The sequence below is a fragment of the Botryllus schlosseri genome, chromosome 12, assembly GCF_051294905.1.
Source record: "Botryllus schlosseri isolate E-star chromosome 12, Bs_hap1, whole genome shotgun sequence".
In the NCBI taxonomy this organism is placed as follows: domain Eukaryota; kingdom Metazoa; phylum Chordata; class Ascidiacea; order Stolidobranchia; family Styelidae; genus Botryllus; species Botryllus schlosseri.
In genome coordinates this window covers 18,453,226-18,465,190 of record NC_137247.1, presented here as the reverse complement: position 1 = coordinate 18,465,190, position 11,965 = coordinate 18,453,226, and the positions used below count along the sequence as shown (strand labels likewise).

General features: G+C 40.9%; 1 protein-coding gene across 1 annotated transcript; it reads left to right on the top strand.

The window, feature by feature from the left end:
- Positions 1-342: 342 nt before the first annotated feature.
- Positions 343-6,854, top strand: LOC145452250 (zinc finger Ran-binding domain-containing protein 2-like). The gene is made up of 9 exons (XM_080330465.1): positions 343-544; positions 614-775; positions 2,092-2,227; positions 2,280-2,465; positions 3,910-3,968; positions 4,028-4,081; positions 4,642-4,722; positions 6,357-6,470; positions 6,619-6,854. Exons 1-8 carry the CDS (start codon positions 492-494, stop codon positions 6,424-6,426), a joined length of 801 nt encoding a protein of 266 aa, XP_080186591.1. The 5' UTR covers positions 343-491; the 3' UTR covers positions 6,427-6,470; positions 6,619-6,854.
- The last annotated feature ends 5,111 nt before the right edge of the window (positions 6,855-11,965 follow it).

The window sequence follows — 11,965 nt, the reverse complement described above, 5'->3', positions numbered from 1 at the left end:
ATAGTGCGAGTTTCGTTGATTGATAGCCTCTGTAAGGGTGCGCGGGCAGAGACTTTCAAAGTAGTCGCCGTCGGTGCTCAAGTAGAAGTAGAAGCAGAAGAATCGATTTCCAAGAAAGTAAAAAAGTAAGTAGGCCTATTCAAGGCCTAGTTTTGCTTCGGAACCAAAAAACTGCGAAGTAAAAATAGAAGTAGTATAACAAATATCCACTTAGAAATAGCGCAAGCAAGTAGGCAAAATGTAGTTGAAGGTTTCGGATATCGCTCTCACTGCTCTCACCATGGCTCTACGTTTCTAGATAAAAATAGTTGCGCACCACCGCGCACCGATATTTCCTCGTAACTCTAGCTCACCGGCCCGAGCGAGCGAAGACTGTTATCTTCTGTTGGGTCTTGAATTGTGAATTTGCCTTTGGCTTTTGGTACGCCTATCACCTGTTACAGATCAATCTATAGTAGATTGGTGCTTCAATTTAAATATATCCAAAAGCAATGTCTTCATCGAGAGGGTTTCGTCAGAATGACGGAGACTGGACTTGCCCAGAGTAAGTCATTTTGAAAATCTTTTATTCAAACAGCCGAACGAGTAACTCACGCTTGCTTGCTATTCTCAGATGTAACAACTTGAATTTCGCACGACGTATGGAATGCAACCGTTGTGGCGTGGAAAGGAAGTATGAGGTTAAAAAAGTGAAGAAAGGAGGCATTGAAATAGGAAAATCGGCTGCTGAGAAAAGCAAGGGCTTGTTCAGTGCTGATGATTGGATGTGCAAGACGTAAGTATAATAATACTTAGTAACAATAAGAAATCTACGGTTTGCATCGGTACTGTAGGGCTCCGAATCCTGTCGCATTGAATTTCGCGGCGCGAACCCGATCGCAAAGGTGATATGAAGAATAATTTAAATCTCGCAAACATTCGGAAGTGAATTCGTAAATTCAATTGGCATGTTGACAGCCGCACAATGTTCCTTCTACGGCTGCCCCTGGGATATATGCAATTGAAATTATATGTGCGAGTCATGATCAAGTCGATTCTGTGATTAAATCGTGTACTACGCGCCGGAATCTTTAGCGATTCAGGATATTTTTATACTATACCGGTATCCAATAACCTGCCAATGTTCAAGACAGTGGAAGACAAGTGGTGGGAGTTGCAAGGGGCATCAATATGGATGTAACAACTAGCAACTCGACTGACACAGATGTAGCAAATAATGGAAAATGACTAATTTAATGACATTATACTAGGCTTATTAGTTAATAAAATTATGAAGCTACTATGAGAGTGTGGGTGTTCTTACGACAGTTTCACTCCTAAAAGTGAGGCAACCCTGTTTTAAAACTACTAAATTCTTTTCAAATTTTAAGGAGTAAATAGTAAGTCTAGCCTAAAAACTGTTTAAGGTGAAGAGGAAGCAGTCTGAAAAACATAACCACTCAAGTAGGAACCTGCCTGAGTACTCTGAAAATGTAGACGCACCATAGTTGTTCAAAATAACTTTTTTTCCGGATTCCGGGGATTCACTGATCAAATTGTTAGGGTGCCAAAAAACATGCTCCTCACCAAATTTGGCTCAATTCCACCTGGTAGATGTGAACGCACAAGAGTTTAAAAAATTTGAATTTATTAAATTTATTCAGATTTTACTGTCAACCTCGTGAAATCACTCAACAATTTTTTGCTAACTTCCAACTGGTAGGAAGTGAAGTCATTGTAGTTGAAAATTTTAGATTTCCAATAATAGACTGTGAGTAATCCTATAACTATCAATGAAAAACTCGACTAATAACTTGGCTTCTACCGGTTGGAATTGCGTCAAATTTGTTTTCCGTTGTTTTCTGTACATAATTTGAAAAAAGAAACTGAATATTTTTGTAATAAATTCCAAATTTTCACATATACCAGGTGGAATCAAGCTCAATTTGTTGTGCAGCGTTTTTTAGACAACCTCACAATTTATCAGGTGAATCCCCGAATCCAGAATAACAGTTGTTTTTGAACAACCCTTCTGGTCATCTCTACGTACTACTAAACACACTGGATCGTACGACAGAATCGCACATTTAATTTTTATCGCCTTCCCTTCAGCTGCGGCAATGTGAACTGGGCGCGTCGCAGCGATTGCAACATGTGCAACACTCCGAAAGTCAACGTGCAAGAAGAAAGAACGGGCTACGGTGGAGGCTTCAACGAGAGACTCGGAGTCGAGTACAAACAAAAGGAGGCAAGTACAAGCAATTCGTCAGCGGTATCGGAATGAATAGGTTCTTGTGTAGGATTCCGATGGAGAATATGACGAATTCGGGAGGAAGAAAAAAAAGTATCGGGGAAGACTGCTTTCGACGGAACCTGTCAAAACTAAAACTGTCACTCCTACTAATGATGGTGATGATGATGATGAAGAAGATGATGATAGTGAGGAAGGTGATGCTTCGCAGTATGATCTGGAAGCTGATGAGGAGGTATGGCACGATTTATTGTGACTGAGAAGCCAACCTTTATTCGATTCAAATGCAGCCTAATCGCAGCTGTCAGTGGTATGGACATATGTGGAATCGGGAACACTCTCTACCAATGTTCCCTTCACGCTGCGCACGTGACGCGGTCTATGCGCTCTGAAAATCCGATGTGATGACCTTCGGACTCGTCAAAAATTCCAGGGAACATTGCTCTCTACCCCCTTTCCAAGCTCGACTCAACCCCCTTTAAAGCTGCTTACTGTTTCCTATCCCTTGTTCTGAATGCATTCGCATATTGTTCATTTTGTTTCTTCACGCAACTGTTGTATACTGTCTTAACAACCTAATTCCTTACAATTAACCGTTCATCGTACTAGATCTCGCCCCATATTCACAAATCAATAGCGTACTGAAATTTTTTTGTGATTCCCTTCCCCTGTTTTGTGAATAAGTCATTATTCACATATCCGTACTGAATTGAGTAAAATCTAATTCTATATTTTAATATACTGTAAATAGCATGTTTATGCGTTATTGCGTACATAGAGACATTTAACACTCATGAGCAAGAATATCTTATCCTTGTTGCATTGGCATTTGTACATAGATTTAACCCGATAAATCTATTAGAATTTAAAACGTCTGATTTCAAAATATCCCTCATCCCCGCCCTTTTGTTTTACCTCTTTCTCCTTTCCTCTCGGCTGGCTATGCGCCTGGCCTGGTGGCTGTCCAATATTTGGTGTAATGGCGGCTTGATCGATAGGCTACGTGTTGTTTTGCTCAAATTCGGAAACTGTTTCGATTGAACGGTGTGCGTGTTTTCAATAATCCTGGGACTACGTCACTGTTAGTGTGATACCTTACCGTAACCTTATCACATCACTTGCGTTGAGCTGAATCGTTGCAGTATTTTCCCTGTTGCCCGTTGTTATTTCGCTCACATTCAATCGATCAGATCCAGATTTCAAGACACATTTCAAAGACCTGCGTTTCCCATGCATCTTTCATGTGGTATTGTTGCCTAATGTTGTTAAAGTCTCCTTGAAACAGCGACCCTAATTCCACTGGCAATCGATGTTTTTTTAGCAATGTCAGTTATATTTTTTAAAATTAATACACTCGATTACTTCACTGTCATAGAGGTGACGAGTAACTAGGCCTTTATAGTTTATAGGTCAGTCGAATTCTATGTTTGACGAATCAATAAATGTCAAATTCCGTCGGAAAGATGTTCCGTTTCCCACCCCTCTGAAATTTGATAAGCGGATTACCACAAAGAAGGTCAGCGTCAGCACCCCAGACCTACTAACGTCCCGTTTGGGGATGTGATTGCAAAAATAAAAAAATTGTAATCACCTTTGCAACCCCCAGAAAACTGGCTTAAACAAACCCTCACATTAAAAATCACTGTTCTAATCTAACCTGATCTGGTCGTTGATTTCAGGACGAGGAAGGCGATGCTTCGAAATATGACTTGGAGGCTTCGGACAGCGAAAGCAGCAGGTGCGTGTAATGTCAATTAAACTTCTGTTCCGCTCATGTGTCACTCCGCTGCTTGACAGGTCGCGGAGTCGCTCAAGAAGTTCTTCAAGGTCCAAGTCTCGTTCTAGGTCGAGGTTCGTGTATTTTTGTGCTGACTCCTCTTGTACCCTAGTCATTGTTCATGACTTGAACCAAGTCATATGACCTGAGACTAGGACAGCCAAGACAGACGTTTCATTGTAACTTCGAAGAATAGTGAAGTCACCGCAATATCGGTGTTTTGTCTGTCAGTCCTGTAAGGACTGAGGAAAATTACGATATTATGAATGCGAGCCATTCTATATCACTCGAGCAGAGTTGAAAAATGTGGGTTGACCCGGATGGAACTCAAAACTGAACAGTGAACACAATGACTTGGACTCGGACTCTAGTCACAAAACTATGACTGGGCCCTCTGCGCACTGACTTGGACTCGGACTCTGACTTGACTCTGGTGAATTGCAAATGGCTCAACAGACTCGAGTCAAAACTGTAATACTGAGATTGACTCGTGACTCGGAAACTTGAGACTTGGTTATAACCCTGAGTGGAAGTACAAGTGGCGATTTCCGTGTAATTCTAAGCATAATTTTGTCAGAAAAAAACTGAAACTGTTAGAAGTATATGCAATGTCGTAAACGACGGAGGTTTTCAGAGGTCGCAGATCCAGATCATATTCTTCGGACGACAGCAATGATCGCAGGAGGCGGAGAAGTCGCCGGAAGAGTCGTTCGAGGTAAGTTTGTCTTTAGCTGTCCGCGACTCATTTACAGGGAGTCTGCGAAACCGACTAATTTTCAAAATGGTAGTTAACCTAATTAGTATTTCTTCAAATTAGAGAAATCCCGAGGCAGTTTCGTTACGTAACTGCTAAAACATTGTATATAGATATTTTGTGATGGGATTTTGGAAAAGATTTGCTTGTAAAATCCATAACTTCTTTTCCATGATGCTTTCAAGATGATCTGATTGATAGAAATGACTGGGCCGGTCGTTATATATTCATTAAACAACTGTTACTCAATTTTGGTGTCATATATGTTGCGATCGCACGCAAAGGTGTCGTCGGAAGCGTTACGTGTTATTATAGCATCAGCTATCTTTGTGGAAATGGGTTTTCGGCACTTGTTCATGCCAAATTGCAGGCGCCGATTTTCAAGACACAACCGCGCATTTCAAGAAATGCAGCCAAAAAATTCACATTGAAATAATAGAAGTCTCCTCAATTACTACATAAATAGTACGATGTTATTTTCAAGAGGTCATTTTGCTACTGTTTATCACTAGTCTAGTGCTAATATTTGCACAAGACAGATGATGGTTATGGTTACACGCTTACACCATAATGGAGCTACATTTGAACTAAAATGAGAGGGGGTCCGCGGGATCCTTGACGGGTGAAGGGGGTCCGCAAAGACAAAGGTCAAGAACTTTCAAGAACTTGTACATCCAGCTCACTAGGCAGAGTTTCCTCCCTTACCAAGTGCCGATAACTCTAACTGGCCGGCAACCTCTGATTGGGGAAAGTGTGTTTCCTCCAGGGTTGTAAAAAAGTCACAAGGCTCTGAGTCACAAGTCAATTTCACTTTTATAATTTTGACTCAAGTCGAGTCATTTTCAAATCACCACTGAGTCAAGTCAGAGTCCAAGTCATCGATCAGAGGGTCGAGTCCGAGTCATGGTATTATGACTCGAGTCGAGTCCAAGTCAATACGTTGACTGCTCAGTTCCCAGCTAAAATCTTGTTAAACTCCCTTTTTATAAATCTGTTTGGTGATTTTGAATGGTTCGCATTTATAATATAGTAATTTTCCTCACTTTTAGCAGGTTCTGATCGCATTCTCACGTGCTATTACCAATAAACGAAATCCCAATAGGGTGGTTACTTTACTATTCTTCGAAATGACAATAAAATATCGGTCTTGGCCGTCTGCGTCTTGAGTCATATGAATTGGCTCAAGTCATGCGCAATGACTCGAGTCCAAGTTGAGTCAATACACAGATTGACTCGAGTCGAGTCATTTCCGTATTTTGAGAAAATGACTCGAGTCAAGTCGAGTCATGACTCGAGTCATTACAACTCTGGTTTCCCCTCCAATAAATGTACTCTTTGAAGCTACTTAAGTAGGACATTAATACTATATCTACATTCACATGAAATGGTATTGATATGCCTTTGAAATCACTCCTGCTTGTAGTAGGAGTAGGAATTTACAGCGTTACTTCTACTGGAGTACCTGGCATTTTTGTACTTTTTATATGTACCGACTAAGTGTGCATTATCATGATATATGGTTTGTGAGAACTTTGTACATTGTGTGTTGTACTTCGTGACGACTTGGTAAATTAGAAATCGTGTCTTTGGAACAGGTCACGGTCTCGTAGCCGCAGCCCGCATCGCCGTAACGACTCGTCGCACAGCAACCGCCGAGGTCGCTGATTGTTTGGAGTTACTGCTGAGCAAGTCCCTTGGTGGCGGTAAAGGTTTGAGCTTAGCTAGAGAATCTTATTTGCACTGGGCGGTTGAAGGTTCTTGTTGGCCGAGTGCAAGTTTTTTTCTGAAATTAGATGCTGAAAATTGTGAGTTTATCACCGTCGAAGTGCCGTTCGAGCTGTGCGTTTTTTCTTGCAGGGGAAGACTTCGAATCTACTCTGGAGCTTTTGAATTTTGATTTTTCGAACGTTTGTTCATTTGATTTTCAACCTGCCTTGGACTTTGACACGACGCGTTCCAGTGATTGGATGCTTTGCTGGAACTTCGTCCTTGCTGTTTAATGATTGCAAATCCGGGGATTGTGTCTTCTTTGTCTGATGGTATTTAGCACATACATAGGCCGGTTCGGGATAAAAATTGAAAACTCTGTGTTATGTTGGTTCTGTTTGGAATTGGGTCGGGCGACAGTTCGGAGCAGACTTGGAAAATTAGATGATCCTAGCTAGTTATCTAATTCTAATATAATTTGTGAAATGTTGTACACTCTAATTTTGATTCGAATCGAATGTCCAGTTTTCTTGAAAATGCTACAGCAGAAGTGATAGTATTAGGCTTACCATACGTCCTCTTTTAAGAGGATTTGTCCTCTTTTTTGAAAGTGTCCTCGGAGGACGCCCTTTTGTCCTCTTTTTTGAGATTTTGTCCTCTTTTTTGAAAATTTAGGTCAGATTTAGAGGAAATTGCGAGTGATATGCCGCAAATTAGCGCAGAAGTGAAGCTCCGGCGGGTATTTCGGAGGGAAAAGTGGTGATTTCAGCTCTGAGCGAAAAGAAAGACCTTTTTTTTTTTTTTTTTTAGTCATCCACCTGGTAATGTGGAGTGAAAAACGTGTTTTTGAGCTCTGAGTGGAAGTGATGACCTTTTTTTTTTTTTTTTTTTTTTTTTTATTAGTCAACCGATCATGAAGCGGGTGAAATTTACCTGTTTTTGAGAATTCTTCTCCAGTTATGCTTGACTGAAATTTCTGAAAAAGTGTCCTCTTTTTTAATTTCCGAAATATGGTAAGCCTAGATAGTATGGAACAAGCCACATCTGTGCATACATTTGCCAGTCTGATGATTGTGATAATGAACTCTGGTTTGATAATAACTGACTATTTTCTAGGTCAGAGGTTCTTGGCCGTGGCCCATTTTAAGTAGATTATTTTCGTCCGCTGCTCCATATGCGTCGCGAAACAGTGATCAGAACCCCGCACTGTGTGATTGGGACTTCAGTGATACTATTGTGGAAAATATAATCATTCTGGGCCAGCATCGAACAGTTCATAGGTGAATGGGGTACTACAGAGAAGTGAAGAAAGATTTTTCAATATGCATGATGTACTTTGTATGTCTTGTACCAAAACAACTGAAGTTGCGATGTCAGAATATTCAATCCAATGATCCCATCAATTCCTGTGACTCTTTCAATATGTACATTGTACAATGATTTTCAGGCCGGACATTTTAAACAGACTTCAAAGATTAATGCGCTCCGATAAATCCTCAATCCATTAAGATTCGATGTGGTGGTGCAGTATACCTTGCAGAGATGAGCGGATTTGAAATTTCTATGTCCTAATCCAATCCAAATCCGAAGCTTCAAATCCAAATCCAAAACCTAATCCATAACTTTTTCATATTCAAGTCCATGTCCAATCCTAATCCGATTCAAACTGGAAATTCAGAAAAAAACTAATTTATGCAATGGAATGATTTGAAAATTTTCTTTCACAACCAACGATTCACTTGATTCAAAATAACCTAGTAACCATAAGTACATTAATAACTGATCTGAATAAAGTTTGTCGCCATTCGCCACACGACATTTCAATCTCTCAGAAAATACGTCAATCCAATCCAAATCCTAATCCGTTCTGAAAAAAATGTATAATCCAAATCCAATCCAAATCCGACAAAATTTCACAAATCCTGTTTTTTCAAAACCTAATCCTAATCCGTGCTCATCTCTGATACCTTGGCCAGAAGTTGCTAATAATTTGCAATTATGGCTATTTTTAGCTTACAATAGTGCGGCCTGCCGAAGTACAGTAAATCTGTAAATCAATTGCACTTCATTGCGGGTTCATTGCATGCCCCTTTCAACGGCATACGACATATGACCCTGCCGGAATACTTGGTTACTTCAGCATTATCTTCCAGTTACTATAGGCTTGAAATTATTTTAGTTGCTGTTAGCCGTAGGTTGTCATAGCCAGTAGAAAAAGCTACCATATCTCCCTAACGTTTTCAAATTGTGTATGCTGACTAGGGCTGGGCAGTGGGCACAATGATTCGAGTACTCGAATCTGAATCGAGTATTAATTTTAATGATTCGATTCGAGTAGTAAAAGACGATTTTTTCGAGTACTGAAATTGTACGCTCCTCACAACTGAAAGTTAATGAACTAACAAGAATTATAGTTTTGATAATATTTTCCACTGATGAAGCCTTGAAACCAGGGCTTTGGAGCCGGAGCCCCGGAGCCGTGCATTTTCACCGGAGCCGGAGCTGGAGCTCAACATAAAATTCAGCCGGAGCCGGAGCCGGAGCTGGAGCCCGTTATTTGAGGAGTAGCTCCGGCTCCGACGTATTTCATAAGATGCTATATTATACATGCAACAACCACATCTGCTGATTTATCATAATTGAACAGCAAGCCTGAATTTTAATGCTGTGCACAGCGATGGCATAGAGCAGTGGTTCCCAACCGGGGAGGAATTCCCCCCTTGGGGGGAATTTTGCAATATTTAGGGAGGAATTCCACTTTAGAATTGTAACTGATTTCCCAAATTGTTCATGTCCGAACTGTCATGTAGACAACCAGTTATATTCGAACGTATGCTCCTTATGACTGTTTTTTGTTTGCTGAAAGTGTGTTCAAATGCTATTTGAAATCTCTTTTTCACATACAAATTCCCCCCTTTTTTGAAACTAGTTCAGATGTGCTGCAGTTTGCAAGACAATTTTGTAGGCCAGCGACGGCGTCTCAATCAAATATACCCTAAGCGAGGAAATGTCGTGCCGAATCTATCACAACAAGGCCTCTAGTGAAAGTATTTATCTTATATTTTCAAGTTAACATTTTCAGACAGTGACAAAATATTCTCACGTCATCAATTCAAGTCAAAGAGGTGGCTAGCCTTGCTTTATTTTTAGTGAACAACCCGATCGAAAAAAAGACATGTTAAACTTGGTGCAATGTTGCCGAAACGTAATTGGTGTCTCAAATTCCAATGAGCACCAGCAGGGAATCTGATCACGTGTACATGTTATATATCAGGGCTGTAACCAAATCACGAGGCTCCGAGTCATAAGTCAATCTCACTTTCATAGTTTTGACTCGAGTCAAGTCGAGTCATTTTCAATTCGCCATTGAGTCAAGTCCGAGTCCAAGTCCCCGAGAAGAGGGTCGAGTCCAAGTCATGGTATTGTGACTCGAGTCCGAGTCCAAGTCACACTCCAGTCAACACTGTTTGGTGATATTGAATGATTTGGATTTATGATAAACTAATTTTCCTCACTTTGAGCAGTTTCTTGTCGCATTGTGAAGTACCAGGATCAATAGACGAGATTCCAATAGGTTGGTCACTTTACTGTTCTTCGAAATTACAATCAAATGTCGGTCTTGGCCGTCTTATAGTCTCGATTCATATGGCTTGGTTCGCGTCATGCACAATGACTCGAGTCCAGGTCGAGTCAATACCCAGATTGTCTCGAGTCGAGTCGAGTCGTTTCCGTATTTTGAGAAAATGACTCGAGTAAAGCAGAGTCATTAGAAAATGGTGACTCGAGTCTGGTCAACCCTCCTATATATGAAAGTACCAAAATTATTGTCCAAATGCATACGCAAACTTGAGAAAAAAATCGCGAGAGCAGTAAATTTATGCATACTGATTTTTCACAACAGTTAGCCTATATTACTGATTGGTGCATGGTAAGCAAAAAACACAAATGGAAGTGTGGGGGTCTGTTGAGTCAAGTCTTCCAGACGTTGTTTGATTGGGACCAAGATCATTGTTTTTGGAGGTCTACAAAGTGTTATCAGCACTGCTAGAAACAAACACTCGATACCACCCGTCTTATTATCTCAGTCAACAAGTGTTTCCGCGGTAAAAAATGACATTTTTAATCATCGGCCAGATTTATCCAAAGGTGGGAATTTTGGCTTAAATTTCGGCCAAGGGAGGCACGAGATGAAAAAGGTTGGGAACCACTGGCATAGAGTAAAGTGCGTTCTAGTGCAACAATGATGTTATCAACAATTGACAAGTATTCCTTATGACGACACAAGCCGGCACGTATGTCTTCGTTGCAACGTCGGATGTTACTGACGGCTGACAGACTCTAGATTACTATATAGATAACTAACCTATGGGCAGATTATTAATCTATATAGACTAGGAATGGCCAACTTTTTCGGCTAATGGGGCACATGCAATTGACAAACGAGTGCGCGGTCCACTAGCCGCGCCAAGTGGGTAAAATTTTCAAAATTTATAAATAAACTAGGTCAATAATATTATTACTTGAGTATATTGCGGGTCTACTGTACCGCCAGCTAGGCTCAGTTTGCAAGGACACGACTATTCGGCGTCTGGCCACATCGATATCGAAGGTCTCCAACAAAATGCAACAATCATTTTGTGCCTACATTTCACCGTCGACGATCTTTATGCGAGCGCAAACGCGAAAAGACTTTTTCCCGTAATTGCCAATACAGTTAGACTCAATCGGATAAATTAAGCGTTTATTTTCATTTTCAGTAGGGAGTAGGCTACCAAGCAAGAAATCGTGTGACAATTAAACACGCGAAGCGTGAAGAAAAATTTCTCTACTATTTTAGTTTATTGTAATGTACGGAGATTTACTGAAAATGTGACTGGACCCTGGATCTGCCAATGCGTCGGAACTGATATTTTAGTCATCAACATATATCCCAAGTGTCGCAGCTAGACTTGTAATTTTTGGTTGGCATTGCAAGTTCACAATCTGAGCAATTCCTTTTCGATAATATAATAGGAAATTACCTCGCGGGCCACGCAAAACCCTCTCGCGGGCCGCATTCGGCCCGCGGGTTGGCCACCCCTGATATAGACAGGCCCATTTGATAATTTCAGGGCCGGAGCCGGAGCTGGAGCCGGAGCAGTGGTAATAATGCGGCTCCGGAGCTGGAGCCGGAGCTAATGTATGATAGAAGAAAGCTCCGGAGCCGGAGCTGGAGCAGTTTAAATTTACGACTGCTCCGAAACCCTGCTTGAAACCTTGATTGGCCGTGTCGTAGCATGATAGACATAGTACAAAGCTACGAACGTTACTGGAAATAACACATTTCCGAAGTCATGATCGTTCCACAACATTGTCAAGAAGTGCAATGAAGTCGGTATGGTCGAAAACATACCGAAGTATCATTAATGTGACAGATAACAGGCATGATGTTCTTCGTGGTGGCATAAAAGGTACATATTTGAACTTTGACATAGTACATTATGTTGTGACGTCATAA

Excerpts from the sequence above, each read along its gene's own strand:
- LOC145452250 (XM_080330465.1), top strand. The coding sequence starts at position 492 with ATGTCTTCATCGAGAGGGTTTCGTCAGAATGACGGAGACTGGACTTGC. Across the intron at positions 545-613 it reads GGAGACTGGACTTGCCCAGA|ATGTAACAACTTGAATTTCG; the intron begins GTAAGTCATTTT and ends TGCTATTCTCAG. Across the intron at positions 2,228-2,279 it reads TCGAGTACAAACAAAAGGAG|GATTCCGATGGAGAATATGA; the intron begins GCAAGTACAAGC and ends GTTCTTGTGTAG.